General features: G+C 44.9%; 1 protein-coding gene across 1 annotated transcript in view; it reads left to right on the forward strand.

Moving 5' to 3' along the window:
• The window catches only part of LOC134945336 (cytochrome P450 2K1-like), a 119,332-nt gene extending 102,842 nt beyond the window's left edge, over nt 1-16,490 (forward strand). The window contains exons 7-9 of the mRNA XM_063934540.1: nt 3,097-3,284; nt 5,942-6,083; nt 14,519-16,490. Of these exons, the coding sequence (XP_063790610.1) occupies nt 3,097-3,284; nt 5,942-6,083; nt 14,519-14,706 (518 nt within the window). The 3' untranslated portion in view covers nt 14,707-16,490. The remainder of the gene's footprint in view (nt 1-3,096; nt 3,285-5,941; nt 6,084-14,518) is intronic.
• The last annotated feature ends 755 nt before the right edge of the window (nt 16,491-17,245 follow it).

Below are 17,245 nucleotides of genomic sequence, written 5' to 3' on the forward strand. Positions count from 1 at the left end.
GTGCGCAAAACACTTGAATTCTCCCATAGAGATGAGCAGCTTTAGCCTTTTATTATATAGGATATATTCTGATTGTGTTTTTTTCATATAATTTAATATTCTATTGGGTTAATACGATCTTGTTATGTATTGATTTCCATGTGGCGCTGCTCATACTTTTATTTTGGTTTCCCTTGTATGTATTGGACCCTTCCTGAACAAGCTGCTGTAGACAGCACTAGCGCACACATGAGGGTTTCTGAGTACCCTTTTTTTTTCAACAGCCGTGGTCCTACAGCCGACGTTCGGAGCCCCGTCCCATCGCTGCTCTATACCAGAAATAGCAGTATAGCAGAAAAGAGCCTGCAGCAGTATTTTTGGGTAGTCCTGTCCGGATCAGTCACTAATGAAGGGGTAGTGATTGCTTCATAGAGTCCCAGCTAGCGGTAAAGTGGTAGAACTCTACATGGGATGTCTACTAAATAGAAGTGGCACTGCTACAAGTTAACTAGGACTGATTGAAGTATTAAAGCATAGGGAGTCCAGAGAACTGTTCCAGTTGTTAGTTAGCCTCAAAGGAGCCGAAAACTATGGGTACGAGCCCCAAATCACCTCATTTTAGCCACGCCCCCTCCCCGTGACCCACAAATCATGGTGTTTTCCCAAGGTGGGGGCGTGGCTTGATGATGTCAGAGTCAGGTCTTGTCCCCCAAAGTTCCCTGCAGTGCCTCCTTTCTGGGCTTCTCCCGGAGAGGAGGACTCAGAAGTAGGTAAGTATGGTTAAGAAACAGTAACTAAAGTAAACACTGCTGCATATAAGCACGCCCTGTATAAGGCTTTAGAGCAGGTGAAAAGAAACAATGAAAAACTTTCAAGAAAGTACAATGTTACACTTCTTCTTTAAAAACCCAGGTCTAACTGTTCTGGGAGTGTACCAGCAGAATAATGATAGATTGTCATGACTGTTGATTAATTTAAAATTATTTAATGTACGATCTTATTCCTATCTATCATTTATTATGAGTGGATGGGTGAACATGAAGGGGAAGGGAGTGGATTAACTAAAATGAGGATTTGGGTAAAATGAGTTTAGGGTCTGTTGAGCGGTTAGGTAATTAGGAATGAAGGACATAAGGTTATATCTGGGGTACTAGCAGTACAGTAATTAAACAGTAACTAAACAGTAATTTGGGATTATAGAAGGGCGGGATGGTATTGTAAATGGAGTAAGATTATGAATTTATAATTGTTACTAGTATGTGGCATTATTGTTACAGGCGAAATGTGGGATTGATATAGCTTGAAACAATGGTACAGGTTGAGTCTCCCTTATCCAAAATGCCTGGGACCAGAGGTATTTTGGATATGGGATTTTTCCGTATTTTGGAATAATTGCATACCATAATGAGATATCATGGTGATGGGACCTAAATATAAGCACAGAATGCATTTATGTTACATATACACCTTATACACACAGCCTGAAGGTCATTTTAGCCAATATTTATAATAACTTTGTGTATTAAACAAAGTGTGTGTACATTCACAGAATTCATTTATGTTTCATATACACCTTATACACACAGCCTGAAGGTAATTTAATACAATATTTTTAATAACTTTGTGTATTAAACAAAGTTTGTGTACATTGAGCCATCAGAAAACAAAGCTTTCACTATTTCACTCTCACTCAAAAAATTCCGTATTTCGGAATATTCCGTATTTCGGAATATTTGGATATGGGATACTCAACCTGTATCTGTTACCTACATTAACTTCATTGAGGAAAACTTGTTTTATTATAGGATATAGTTGAATCTATATCCATAGGAATTTGGTATTCTCATGAACTCCATTAAAATGTTACATTTGTTTGTTTTAAGGCGTGGCGCTATACTCTCGGAGACCTGCGCATGTGCAATAGACTCTGGCACCAAGCCAGAGACTACAGCACTGCGGCCGCTGCCAGAGAAGAGGGGGCACACGCAGAGTCTGCACATGGGCCCTCTCCTCTTTTAATCCGCCCCTGCTTCTTAGTCTTGCCAATAGGATCCATGAAAGACATGGAAGGACTCTGAAAACTAAACCAGTTATATAAATTAGCTCAGTACCAGACAGGAACTACACAGAATGGTGGTGGTGGTGGGGGTGGGGGTTGGCTAAGGAAGCATGCGCCCCGGGTGCAGGATTTGAGGGGCGCCAAGGAGTTACAGAGGAGCAGGGTTTTTTTGTGTTTTTTTTTTACTGGCAGTGCTGCGCTGCTCCAGTGAGACAGCAGACAGCTCCAGGGGCAATATCGCTGACCCACATGTCTGCCCGCAGCTGGCTCCAACACTGTGCGGGTGAGCTCCAGTACCTGGGATCTCTCCTATGCTGGCTACTGTCTTAAACTCTCTTCTTTGCCATGCAGTGCTGCGACTAGCGTGCGGTGCACTATACAAGCTATAGAAGTGCACCGTGCTTCCAATTTAGAAGTATCAACTTCCGCTTTGCCTCCCAGATGGGGGGATTTGCTGTAGCCTATAGGGGGATGTAGTGTAGTGATGTAGTGTACCATATAGGGTATGTAGTGTAGTAATGTATTGCAGTATATAGGGACATGTAGAGCACTAATGTGGTGTAGCATATAAGGAGATGTAGTGTAGTGATGTAGTGTAGCATATAGGGTATGTAGTGCAGTGCATAGGGGCATGTAGTGTAGTGATGTAGTTCAGCATGTAGAGGATGTAGTATAGTGATGTAGTGCAGTGGACAGGGGAATGCAGTGCAGTGATGAAGTGTTATGATATAGTGCAGTGTATGAGGACACACAGAGGAGCATGTAGTGGAACATGCTGCTGGGGAAGCATGTGACGCATAGGGCATTTGAGGCACATAGGGGAATATTGCCCAATAGAATCCCCTTTTTTTCAAATGTTTTGATAATCTGATTATTTTAGTCTGACAGAGTTTGTTTTGCTGAGGTTTTTTCTATTTTTTGTGGGTGGGTGGAGGCGCCAAATTACTGCCTTGCCCCGGGTGATGGAAATCCTAGTTTCGGCCCTGCTAACAGTGATAAAAGTACAAACATATACAGTATCATATTGTGATAATAAATATGTGTTTGGTGTTCTGTAGAAAGGGTGCAGGAGGAAATCAGGACACATATTAAACCAGGACAGATGCCTACGGTCGATGATAGAAGGAGTATGCCTTATACTGATGCAGTGATACATGAAGTACAGAGGTTCGCTAATATTGTTCCCCTGAATTTGCCTCACACAACTGCAAATGATGTGTATTTCCGAGGTTACTGTATCCCTAAGGTGAGTTTGGGGAATGTTCTTTCGTAAGAGCGATGCAAAAATTGTATTAAGTATATTAATCAGTTGTAACCATTTCACAACAGAGGAATTGTGACAGGAAGAAAGGGAAGAGAAGAAAGGGAAGAGAAGAAAGACACTGATTTGGAAGACAGAGCTTCTGCTAGAATGTAGTTATGATCCCGGCGGTTAGGATCCCGGCGCTCAGCATACAGACGCCGGGATCCCCTTCTGCCAGCCACATAAATGCTGATAAATATTTATTTCCTCCAGGACATTGATCTCTGGTGTTGAATGAGAAATCAGTGCAGGACAGGAAACACAACTCTATCATCCAGTAATACAACTGGTTTTCCAAAGAACCATCTTCCAATAGAGAACGCAAAGGCAAGAGAGTACAGCCTCTAGATTGCTAACATGCAGGGCTGGTGCTAGGGTGTTTGGCGCCCTCCTACAAATTATACATTTGCGCCCTCCCTCCCATATAGATGGAGCCACGGCATGTGTTGCATAAAAGGGGTGTAGTCCGCTGGAAATCCAGTGGAGGGGGGCACAGTGGCTGGGAGAGAACATGGGGGGGGTTTTGACACATTAACTAGGTGGCACAGTGACTGGGACAGAACACAGAGGGGTGTGTGTGACACCGTGACTGGGATAGAATACAGAGGGGGGGGTGTGACACAGTGACTGGGACAGAATACAAAGGGGGTGTGTGTGACACAGTGACTGGGACAGAACACAGAGGGGGGGTGACACTGTGACAGAACACAGGGGTGCTGACACAACCTGGGACAGAACATAGAGAGGTGTGACAAAGTAACAGAACACAAAGGTAGGAAGGTACAGTGAGTCTTCAATATAATGAGATCAGAGTCTACGTGGGTGTGCTAATCCGGATGCGTGCATCCTCGTGCCTTCCACTGCCCAGTGATCTGAAGTGCTGTGCATCGCTCAGAGCCGTGACCACCTGCTCGGGATACCAGGTTTCTGGCTCCGCTGCTGCCTGTCTCTGCCCACGGAGGCCACGATGCTGCTTTGTATAGCTGGTTTACTTACTTGGGGCAAGGAGAGCGCATTGCCTCTTGTGCACCAACGACTGCAGCTGTGGGGGCTTCATGGCGGTCACGGAGGGGGACAGCGTGGCAGGCTGCAGCAGCAATATGAGACACTGAGGGGCATAAGGGGGTGGAGCTAGCTGCAATCTTACTGGGGAAGGTGCTGAAGTCTGACCTGCTCTACTGTAACTGACTGAGAGGAGACTAGTGTACCTTCATTGTACTAAATAAAGTGTATGCCGCACCAACTATGTCCCATAGACCCCTATTACTTCAGTATATACAACATACATGGCACTGAGCACTCACCATGGAAGGAGCCGAGATGTTGCTAATGGCAACTGGAGAAATCCGTTGGAGTGGACATGGCTTGCAGGGGGGCGTGACAGGCAGCGAAAGAATGTGATGTTCAAGGTGGGCGTGGTCAGCGTGCGCCCTGTCCCTTCTTCACCCAGTATGGGTCAGGCCTCTACGGTCCAGCAGCTGCTCAGCATCTCAACCACCAACATAGGTGAAATTACGTGGTGTGCACCAGAGCACCCATCAGCACTGGTAGGCGCCGCACTAGGCTAAGTAAGCAGCACTTCCACTATACGCGGGAGCGGAGGCAGTTTGAGCCATTTGTGGACTCTGAGCATGGCAGTAACTTGACACCTAAACCATGCGCTGCTGTCCGTCCACAGCAGTGGAACATGCGGATGGGGAAGTATAGTCCTTCCCTTGCTACTGCTTGAGTTCCGGCTCCCGCCCATCGCACCCCAACCCAAGTGAAGTTACACTTCACAGGCGCCGCGCTACACACGTGAAGTAATATCAGCTCCACAGTCCAATTTTCAGTCCATACCATACAAACCTTGTACACATACTCCACAGAGCTGCCAGCGCCGCTGTCTGTCATATACAGTATGACAGGCGCAGAGCAGGGAGAGCGCCTCTCCAGCGTGGCGCCTACCTGCTCTGCATCCCTTCGCTGAGCGGGTAGCATCAGGCCTGCTAACATGTATGCTTTGTATACTGATCCAGAAGAAATTTATATCCCGCTGCTTGTATGCAGTGACAATGGGAAAACTCACATTTATTTTGAACCGAAAAATTTAGTCAGAGGTAATTAAAACACATGCAAGTCACAAGACATCTGTCAACACATAACTTCATACACTTAATAAAAGACATCTTTGTTGGTACTTGCTAAGTAAAATTCCACATTCATAAATTTCTTTATGTTACAAATCGCATATAATTCTGTAGTTGAACTTAAGATGACTACTTTGAAATAATCCTATTCCCTATTCTTTACAATAAATAAAGGTATTTATCTAATTTAGGATATACCATTGTAGAACGCAGGTTACTATAGAGGTCATGTAACGTATTGAATGTTTTCTTTATAATATATCAGATTTCCAGTGAGCTTGAATGTTGTGTTTACCATAGAGATAAATTATTTAGAGGATGGCTGACATTCTTCCTGTGTCTATTATATAGTGGTCCCAGTGAACGCTAGCTGTAAGCATGATTTACCAGATCACTAGGCTCAGCGTCACTTATACCATCTATCAGCTTTATTAGTCAGTCTTGCACAATGTGTTCATTTATGATCCGCAGGGAACAGAGGTCATTCCGTTCCTGACTTCAGTTTTGTATGACAAGTCTCAATGGAAAACTCCATATGCTTTTAACCCAAATCACTTTCTGGATGCATCTGGGAAATTTGTTCGACAGGAGGCATTTATGCCTTTCTCTGCAGGTTGGTGATTATTTATTTATCCTATATAAAATCTAAGGGGAATGGCAATCCTCAAAATTAAAGCAGCAGTTGCCCAGCTGCTTGTAAGCAAATAAGACATGCAGAGGACCCAAGGAGCATTGGGAGCTTGCAAACAAAGTGCTACTACTCCTTTAGATAGTTCCAACATTTCAGAAGTACACTTTCATCAGGGAACTCTGATTAAAGAATTAATCTGAAATGCTGGAACCATCCAGTTGGAATTATTCAATTATCCCTCACTTAGTTGTCCTTTGAGCTGTCTTCAAGCAAAACCAGGGTTAATTATTCTCAAAGACCTTATTTGTGTTTTAGGAAATCAGATCAACATGTAAGTGTCACAATCATCAATAAAAATGAAATACTATTGTCATCTTGACCTTGACTAGCTAATTAAAAAATAGCTTAGCATATCTGTGTCAATTGACCATACAACCACAGGCCTGTGCACTCCAATTCTATTGGCAAATTTACCGTGGAATAATTGTTGCTACCAGTTGGGATAGTTTAAGTTTCCAAGTAAATATTTTATTGGATTTTCATGCACAACAGTCTGTATAGTTTATATTGATTGGTGCACAATACAAAAACCATCCAATGAGCTGCAGTTCTACGGGCAAAGCGTCTTGTTAAAGAGAAAGGTCAGGGGAGAGTGGCCATACTTTTTGAAGCTGATAGAGTGGCCCTAGTAACTCTAATATGATGTGCTGTGTATTCTAAGATGCTCCTCTGCAAACCACTGATGTAATAAACGGCTGTCTTTGAATGCGCAACATATAAAATTTGAAGTGGATGGGCTATCGTATTCTAGGCAGTACGGATGGTGTAATGGTTAGCGTTACTGTTAGGGTCTCCTGCCCTGTGCTGCCACGTCGTCATGACAACCAGGAGACAAGTGCTAGTGGAGTAACCTGAGCGCAGCTGATACTCCGGTTCGGGTCTTTTGCTGTGCAGTGGTTATAGGCTCTGTGCACGGCAGGGGATCCGGTGCTGGTTTTTGTGCTCACAGTCTGTGAGGTCTGAGTGGGGCGTGGACAGCACCTGCTTTATAAGGCCTCTTTTCAGGGTAAGCAGATGCTGCTGAATCTTTGTTGGTTAGTCAGTTCATGAACGTTAGCCAGTACTGTGTAGCTTTGTATTTGTTTGTTGCTTACTGCAAATAGGCCTGGGAATTTGGTATTACACTCTGCCAATCCAGACCTAGCAGTAAGACTGGAGTCAGTCGTTTAGCTTGCTGGGGTTCTGTTACTACTCTGTGAACTTAGCAAGTTTGCGGCTGTATTCTAAGACTTGCCTGTCTAATCCTGTCTCACTGTGCTAGGTGTCAGGGGTCAGTTTAGTGGCAGTAAGCTGAACCTGTGCACTGCAAGTGAGAATTAGGATTGTGGAGAATCTCCTTGTGTCTATCATTCCATCTCTGACCAAGGAGTTTACTGCCACACCCGTTGGTAACCCTTTAGGGTTTTGCTGTTGCCCTTAGCAACAGCATTTCGGGTACTCTACGTATTAAAACACAACATCTTGCTTTTTTCATCTTAGCAGTTCTAATACAAGGGAGATACCCAGTTCCTTAGCCTCTGGGCTTCTCTGTTCACTTTGTGTGTATTTTGTTACCCTATCACCTTCTGTGTACGTTATGTCATATCCCCCAGTTTGTCTGTGAGTCCATCTGTTTTGCATAACAGTTCAAACACCAGTACATTCCTGCAGACACTGGAGTGCATAACAGTTCTGACACCAGTACTTTCCTGCTGGCACTGGTGTGCATAACATATTCAGCAGCCTAATACTCCTGTTGAAATTTTGTGGGAATATGGAGCATACCCCTCAAAATACGTTGCAACAGGTGGTCGATCAGGTGCAGGTCCTGACTCGACAATTTAATGATTTGTCCATTAAAATGCACACCTCCCAGGCTGCTGGCGGAGCTCCCGCAGCAGCAGCACCTGCAGGGGTTAAGGAGCCGAAAGTAAATCTCCCGGATCGTTTTTCTGGAGATCGCTCGCAGTTCTTTTGTTTCAAGGAGAGCTGCAAGCTATACTTCCGGCTTAGGCCTCAGTCTTCTGGGTCGGAGATTCAGCGGGTGGGCATAGTGATTTCCTTGCTACAAGGAGACCCACAGGTCTGGGCATATGGGTTGCAGCCTGACTGTCCGTCGCTTAAAAGTGTTGATGCTTTTTTTACGGCACTGGGCATGTTGTATGATGACCCTGACAAGACGGCCTCAGCCGAGGCTCAGATTTCGATCCTTAAGCAAGGGCGCAGGCCAGTTGAGGTTTACTGTACGGAGTTTCGGAGGTTGGCCCATGATACCCAGTGGAATGACCCAGCCCTGAGACACCAGTACCGAAGAGGTCTTTCTAACCAGATAAAGGACCAACTGGTACAATATCCCTTGCCTGATAGCTTGGATCAGCTCATGCAGTTATCCATCCGGGTGGATAGACGGCTGAGAGAGCGTAGGCTTGAAAGGGAGACTGAGATTTCCTTCCTTCCCAAGGGAACCTCAGACTCTGAGGAATTTTCTGAGGAGCCTATGCAGATTGGGGCTACCCGCCTCTCCTCGCGTGAGAAGACGCGGAGGAGACAGCAGGGGTTGTGTTTGTACTGTGGGAATAAAGGTCATGTGGTAGTATCATGCCCAGAAAAGCCGGAAAACTTCAGGGCCTGAGGGTGATGGGAAATATCCTGTCAGGCCAGAAGTCAGAATTTCCCAAGAAGACTTTTATCATTCCGGTGACCTTGAAGATCCTCGGTCAAACTGTCAAGACTGAGGCCTTTGTGGACAGTGGGGCCGACGGGGTTTTTATGGACCGCCAATTCGCCCTGAAACACTCTGTTCCCTTAGTACCCTTGGCATCGGAAATTGAGATTTGTGGGTTAAACGGGGAACCATTATCCCAAGGTAAAATTACCTCTTGCACTAGCCAGATTTCTTTGTTTATTGGAGCCACACACTCTGAAAAATTGTCCTTTTATGTGACTGTCTGTACTTTTGCCCCATTGGTGTTGGGGTTACCCTGGTTAAGGGCCCATAATCCTCAATTTGACTGGGTCTCTGGGGAGATTCTTAGTTGGGGTACTGATTGTTTCAGGAGTTGCTTGAGCCTTCCAGTCAGGCTCTCGCAGCTAAGTTTGCCAGGATTGCCAGGGTGTTATGCAGATTTTGCGGACGTGTTCTCCAAAAAAGTTGCAGAGGTACTACCTCCCCATCGCCCCTATGACTGTGCCATTGATTTGTTGCCAAATGCTAAGCTTCCCAAGAGCAGGTTGTACTCCCTGTCACGTCCTGAGACTCAGGCTATGGCAGAGTACATTCAGGAGAACTTGGCTAAGGGATTTATCAGACCTTCACAGTCTCCAGTTGGGTCGGGGTTCTTCTTCGTGGGTAAAAAGGACGGTTCGTTGCGACCCTGCATCGACTTCAGGGAATTGAACCGTATCACGATTAAAAACTCATACCCACTGCCTCTCATTTCGGTCTTGTTTGACCAGCTTCGTACTGCCACCATTTTTTCTAAGATTGACCTACGCGGTGCGTACAATCTAATCCGAATAAGAGAGGGGGATGAATGGAAGACTGCCTTTAATACCCACTCAGGGCATTATGAATATTTGGTGATGCCTTTTGGGCTCTGTAATGCCCCGGCAGTCTTCCAGGATTTCATGAATGATGTGCTCAGGGAATATTTGGATAGATTCTTAGTTGTATACTTAGATGACATCCTAATCTTCTCCCATTCCCTGGAGGAACATCGGAAGCATGTACGCTTAGTCCTCCAGAAACTCAGAGACCACCGGCTTGGGGCAAAGCTGGAGAAGTGCGAATTTGAAGTTCAGCAAATCGCATTTCTAGGATATATTATCTCCCCAGAAGGTTTCCAAATGGAGGGTTCCAAGGTACAGGCAGTCCTGGATTGGGTGCAGCCCACTAGTTTGAAGGCGCTTCAGCGTTTCCTGGGCTTTGCGAATTTTTATAGACGATTTATCGCTGGATTTTCGTCTATAGTGGCGCCCTTGGTGGCACTCACTAAGAAAGGGGCGGATGTTGCTCACTGGTCTTGTGAGGCTAAAGCGGCTTTTGCCCGTCTCAAAAGGGCATTTGTTTCGGCCAAGGTGCTGCGACACCCAGATCCAGAGCGTCCTTTTGTGGTGGAGGTGGATGCCTCTGAGATGGGTATTGGGGCAGTGCTTTCTCAGATGGGAGTGTCTGATAATCGCCTTCATCCCTGTGCTTACTTTTCCCGTAAATTTTCGCCTGCCGAGATGAATTATGACGTGGGTAACCGGGAATTGTTGGCTATTAAGGATGCACTCGAGGAGTGGAGACACTGGCTTGAGGGGGCTAAGTTTGTGGTCTCAATTCTCACTGACCATAAGAATCTGGCATATTTAGAGTCAGCGAAGCGTCTCAATGCCAGGCAGGCACGATGGGCTTTGTTTTTTGCTCGCTTTAATTTTTTGATAACATATCGCCCTGGGTCAAAAAACATCAAGGCTGATGCGCTCTCGCGGAGTTTTGCTCCAATCCAGGAGACCACCGAGGAGCCGTTGCCCATTGTTTCCCCATCATGTATTAAAGTGGGCATTACCCAGGACCTCTTATCATTAGTCCTTAGAGCACAGGAGCAGGCTCCTCCAGACCTTCCGGTAGGTCTTTTGTTTGTGCCTCCTAGGTTAAGACAGCGAGTGTTCCTGGAATTCCATGCCAAGAAGTCGGCAGGTCACCCGGGTATTGCCAGAACTCGGGAGTTGCTATCTAGGGCGGTGTGGTGGCCCTCGGTGGCTAAGGATGTGGATCAGTGGGTTCGGGCATGTGACATCTGTGCCCGAAATAAGACTCCTAGAGGGGTTCCTGTTGGCCCATTACATCCACTCTCTATCCCATCTAAGCCATGGACCCACATTTCAATGGATTTTGTGGTGGACTTGCCCAAATCCTCGGGGATGACAGCCATCTGGGTTGTCGTTGACAGGTTTTCGAAGATGGCGCACTTCGTTCCACTGGTTGGGCTGCCATCAGCCAGACGCCTGTCTGAATTATTTATGCTGCATGTTGTGCGTCTCCACGGGTTGCCACTTGATGTGGTCTCTGACCGCGGATCCCAGTTTGTGGCCAAATTCTGGAGGGCATTTTGTTCCGATCTCCAGATTTCTGTCAGCTTGTCGTCAGGCTACCATCTGCAGTCTAATGGGCAGACTGAAAGGGTGAACCAGTCCTTGGAGCAGTTCCTCAGGTGTTATGTCTCCAAGTGTCAGACTGACTGGGTTGCTCATCTGTCCATGGCGGAGTTTGCCTATAACAACGCGGCTCACTCTGCTACAGGGATCTCTCCCTTCCTTTGTGTGTATGGGCATCATCCTAAGGCCAATTCTTTTGACCCCGTGGACTCCACGCCTGGTGGTTCCTCTGTGGTTTCGGTCCTTAGAGGTATTTGGCGGAAAGTGAAGAAAGCCCTTGTGTCTGTGTCATTAGTGACCAAAAGGGTTTTTGATAAGCGGAAAAGACCCTGCAGCTTCAAATTAGGAGACTTCGTCTGGTTGTCTACCAAGAATTTGAAGTTGAGACAGCCATCTCATAAGTTAGGGCCCCGGTTCATCGGCCCTTATAAGATCACCAGGGTTATCAATCCGGTGGCATTTCAGTTAGATCTGCCCCGTTCTTTGGGTATCAATAAAACATTTCATTGTTCCCTTTTAAAACGGGCGATTAGTAATCCTTCTACCAGTGGAAGACCTTCCCCTCTTCTGATACGTGGCCAGAGGGAGTTTGTTGTTGAAAGGATTCTTGACTCCAAGGTGGTTCGGGGTCGGCTGTCATTTTTGGTGCACTGGAAGGGGTATGGCCCGGAGGAGCGGTCGTGGGTGCGCAGTTGTGATCTTCATGCCCCCAGACTGATACGCTCTTTCTTCTCGCAGTTCCCCGATAAACCCGGTGGTAGGGGTTCTTTGACCCCTCGTCAGAGGGGGGGTACTGTTAGGGTCTCCTGCCCTGTGCTGCCACGTCGTCATGGCAACCAGGAGACAAGTGCTAGTGGAGTAACCTGAGCGCAGCTGATACTCCGGTTCGGGTCTTTTGCTGTGCAGTGGTTATAGGCTCTGTGCACGGCAGGGGATCCGGTGCTGGTTTTTGTGCTCACAGTCTGTGAGGTCTGAGTGGGGCGTGGACAGCACCTGCTTTATAAGGCCTCTTTTCAGGGTAAGCAGATGCTGCTGAATCTTTGTTGGTTAGTCAGTTCATGAACGTTAGCCAGTACTGTGTAGCTTTGTATTTGTTTGTTGCTTACTGCAAATAGGCCTGGGAATTTGGTATTACACTCTGCCAATCCAGACCTAGCAGTAAGACTGGAGTCAGTCGTTTAGCTTGCTGGGGTTCTGTTACTACTCTGTGAACTTAGCAAGTTTGCGGCTGTATTCTAAGACTTGCCTGTCTAATCCTGTCTCACTGTGCTAGGTGTCAGGGGTCAGTTTAGTGGCAGTAAGCTAAAACCTGTGCACTGCAAGTGAGAATTTGGATTGTGGAGATTCTCCTTGTGTCTATCATTCCATCTCTGACCAAGGAGTTTACTGCCACACCCGTTGGTAACCCTTTAGGGTTTTGCTGTTGCCCTTAGCAACAGCATTTCGGGTACTCTACGTATTAAAACACAACATCTTGCTTTTTCCATCTTAGCAGTTCTAATACAAGGGAGATACCCAGTTCCTTAGCCTCTGGGCTTCTCTGTTCACTTTGTGTGTATTTTGTTACCCTATCACCTTCTGTGTACGTTATGTCATATCCCCCAGTTTGTCTGTGAGTCCATCTGTTTTGCATAACAGTTCAAACACCAGTACATTCCTGCAGACACTGGAGTGCATAACAGTTCTGACACCAGTACTTTCCTGCTGGCACTGGTGTGCATAACAGTTACTGACTCACAGCACTGAGGTCATGGGTTCGATTCCCACCACGGCCCTAACTGTGTGAAGTTTGTATATTCTCCTGTACTTGCGTGGGTTTCCTCCGGGTACTCCGGTTTCCTCCCACAATCCAATAATATACTGGAAGGTTAATTGGCTCCAAATCAAAATTAACCCCAGCGAGAATGTGTCTGTGTGTACATGTGGTAGGGAATATAGATTGTAAGCTCCACTGGGGCAGGGACTGATGTGAATGGTCAAATATTCTCTGTAAAGCGCTGCAGAATATGTGTGTGAGCTATATAAATAACTGGTGATAAATAATAATAATAATAATACAGTATCTGAAGATCACACTAGGTTCCTTTCCTAGGATACCAAGGGTACAGTGGGCACAGGTCCACTAAAACTGAACAGTTAAAGACAGGTAAAACATTGCCTGGACTGGTAAGTCTCTATTTCTGCTGTGCAATGCAGATATTAGGGTTACTTGGTGGAAACACCATTAAACTATTTATCCATCTTCCTTTGTGTCAGTGATTGTGGCTGATAGTACTGATGTAATAATTGGATTCTTGCCAATTCTCACATAAAGTCTATGAGACTTCCAGAACTGCAGACCAGCCTCCCAAATGCTGCTTACTTTGTTTTATAGTGAGCAGGGCAGGGGTTTGAGGATGCCATTTTCTGCAAATCAAGTCATCATGACCCCATTGAAGAATCACAGCATTTTGCAATGGGGGAAGAAAACTGATGATGGAAATCCCATTACCACACCCCCTGCTCTTGACTTTTCCACTGGCAGCTCCAGTAGCCAGTCTGAGGAAATTCCTTGAGTATGATCACTCCAGAAAATTGATGTTTTCAAACAAGTACAGTAAATACAATTTTTCTATGTTAATACAGTATCTCACAACTTTCCTGAATACACAGTCAGGACACAATGGGCCTACTGCAGATGTGGTTGCACAGCGGCTATTGTATGCAAATTGGTCGATGTCTACTTACTGCACATGTGTCTGAACAGCAGTGAGCACACGCAGCGATTGAATTGCGATGGCGGAGGAATTAGTCTCAAAATTAATTACAGGTAGACATTTAGGGGTAGGAATAGTGAGTGGTCAGATAAACGCAGGCGTGTCATGGCCGTTCAGATTGTGTTTTCTGGGGATTCATAAATTAGCAGTTGCGATCTTACTTGCTACTGGAACGACCTCTGCGACCCAGGAGAGCAGCTCAGCCTGTGTGTCCTCAGAGGCACTCAGAATCTGCATTATGACCCATTTTGCATCAATGGTACCGATGTATCAGCAGTTGTATGCTGTCAGACGGAAATGATGCTACAGCAGTGGGTGTCCCCATGCTCAGGTTACCTTCTGCCCATATTAGAATATAATAGCAGTTGCGAATGGCAAAAGAGAGCAAGAGCAAGAACAACCATATCTGAATTAGGCCCTATAAGCTTACAATACGTCTGCGCCTGTATGTGATATAGGTGTCTCATCACATTCCTACAGGAAGAAGAGCTTGTGTTGGAGAAAGCTTGGCCAAGATGGAACTTTTCCTATTCTTTACCGGACTTCTTCAAGCATTTACTTTCCACCCACCAGCTGGAGTCTCCAGGGAAGATCTAAGTCTGGATCCTGTCCTTGGACTCTTATTAACCCCTACGCCACATCTGATATGTGCAAGGCACAACAGCTAGTGTACTAACATCACAACTACCCAGTAACAAGATAGATGTTTTTGTTGATTTATTTTGGGTGATTACAAATGTCAATATTACTTTTCCTGTGTTATTCACACATTCTAGAATCAAGCAGCAATGGCCGGGGAATGAGTAGTCTCATGGCACTGACATGAGGATAGATGCTCGCTGTACAAACAGAACAGAACTAAGAAGTGCTCTAGAACAGAAGTCTATAATACATAGCACAGTTCCATTGGTCAGCGCTGTCTTTCACTCTTATTTCCCCCACTGTAAATACAAACAGTAACTGGTGGAGAACCCAACGTAAGCACTTCTTGAATTCCAACGTATACATCCACTGGCTCAATTTACTTTTCTGGTGCTCTCTTATAAGTGCCTTTATCAGTTCAGAGACTCTACTACCATTCCACACCACATATGCCCGATCTCGTCTGATCTTGGAAGCCAAGCGGTTTGAGCTTGGTTAGTACCTGGAAGGGCGACCTCCAAGGAATACCGAGTGTTGTAGGGGTCTAGAGAACCACTAGGACATTGTTAAAACCTTTAACACTAACAGCAGAAGCACCTCTATCTTTCTTCCATATAGCAGGTTTTAGTATTTGCTCACAAGTGGATACCTTACAATTCTTTCTATATAAATTATTATTACATGTACGGTGCCACCTAAACCCAGGTGGGGCTCTGTGTAATGCCTGGCCATTTGTGGCCTTATTAATACAGTTCATCTGTACTGGTCAAAGTGGTAGGTTACAGTCCAGATATATGACTGTATACCCCCAACCCATATTATATGGAAATTGACCAGAACATACAGAATTTTTAGCATCACTAATTTTCTTTGTAGGAGTGCGGGTGAACCCTTAGAGTGGGAGACTCTAATGATGAAGCTGCACATCGTATGAGAATTCGCTCACCCTGCATTTTTCCACATTGTGTATCGCTTTTCTAGCTGTTCTCTGTGAGCCAAATGAGCATTTTAGTGGCATATTATTAAACGTTATGTTTTAGATTCTATACATATTACACTGTATTTACCGACTGCTAAGAGTGCATCCACAAAAGAGTCTTCTCTTTCTCTGTATACTATTTACATACTTCTCTCTGACTCTGGGCACACCACCAAACGGACACCACAATAGTGATATAAGTCGTACTTTGATTGTCCTACTTTGGTTATTACTTAATTACTGTTATTCTTCATCTTACTGGTGCTGAGTCGTACCTTCTTTTTAGTATTCCACAGAAAGAGCCAACAGTTCTTTCAGCTGATATATTAAGCAGGGGGATTTTGGGGATTTTGGGGTTGGGTGAACGTAATACTAATCTATTATATGTTTCACCAAAAATGCATTAGCTGTGAGGTACAGCTCAAGTTGGTGCAGCAACTGCCGCTATACAATTAATTTTAATTTGGGATGCTTCTGTGGTAGAAAAAGTTTCATATGACGTAAGAGAACATTCAGATATGGAACATCTCAATTTGATAAATAAAATCAGCTGGAAAAATTACTGTATACAGTAGCTTTCTTCATCAACAAATTAAATTATTAGAATGCAGACCCAATAGTTTACATACGCTAATCCGATGGTGGGGGAACTACGTATGTTAGAACTAGAGATGGTTGCCTGGCCATTTTTAAGGTTTTGTTTTTGTTTGTTGTTTTTTTTACCGTGTTTTGGTTTTGGATTGGTTTTGCCAAAGCCACCCTTGTGTGTTTTGGTTTCGGTTCTAATTTAAAAAAATAATAATAATACTAATAAAAACAGCTTAAATCACAGAGTTTGGGAGTGTTTTTGTTCCTACAGTATTATTAACCATAAAAACATTTATTTCCACTCATTTCCAGTCTATTTTGAACACCTCACAGCTCACAATATTGGTTTTATCTAGTTTAGGCCAAAAGGTTGCACCGAGGTAGCTGAATGACTATGCTAAGCCACAGAAGTGGGTGGCACAAACACCTGGCTCATCTAGGAGTGGCACTGCAGTGGCAGACAGGATGGCAGTTTTATAAACTATGACCAAAAAATGCTCAAAAGAGCACATAACGCAAAGAAATAAGGTGCAAGATGGAATTGTTCTTGGGCCCTCCCATCCACACGTATGTTGTATATATTAAACAGGACATGTAGAGTTTAACAAACCAATTATTTCAGCAACAGGGACCGTCACTTGTGGCTGAAATTATTGGTTTGTTTGGACCCCCACAAAACAATTTTCAAGAAGGACTTCCTCCGTTAAGAATTACTCTGAGGATGTTGATGATGAGATGTTAATTGCATTATAATCTTGTACAATAAATGTCATGTCTTCGCCGGAAATGACATAACATGGAGGAGGCGCCTAGATGGCTAACGTTCCTACCTCTACTAAATTTGGCCTCACAAATGGAGCAGATGCTTTCATAAACATTGTCAGGATTAGAGTAAAAATAATCCCACACACAAGAGGTGGCTTTTTTTGTTTTATGCCCAGGCATCGCAATGGCTTTCTTTTTATCACGGTCAACAACTGCAGCCATTGGTGGCTGAT

The sequence above is a fragment of the Pseudophryne corroboree genome, chromosome 7 (assembly GCF_028390025.1).
Source record: "Pseudophryne corroboree isolate aPseCor3 chromosome 7, aPseCor3.hap2, whole genome shotgun sequence".
Lineage (NCBI taxonomy): Eukaryota > Metazoa > Chordata > Amphibia > Anura > Myobatrachidae > Pseudophryne > Pseudophryne corroboree.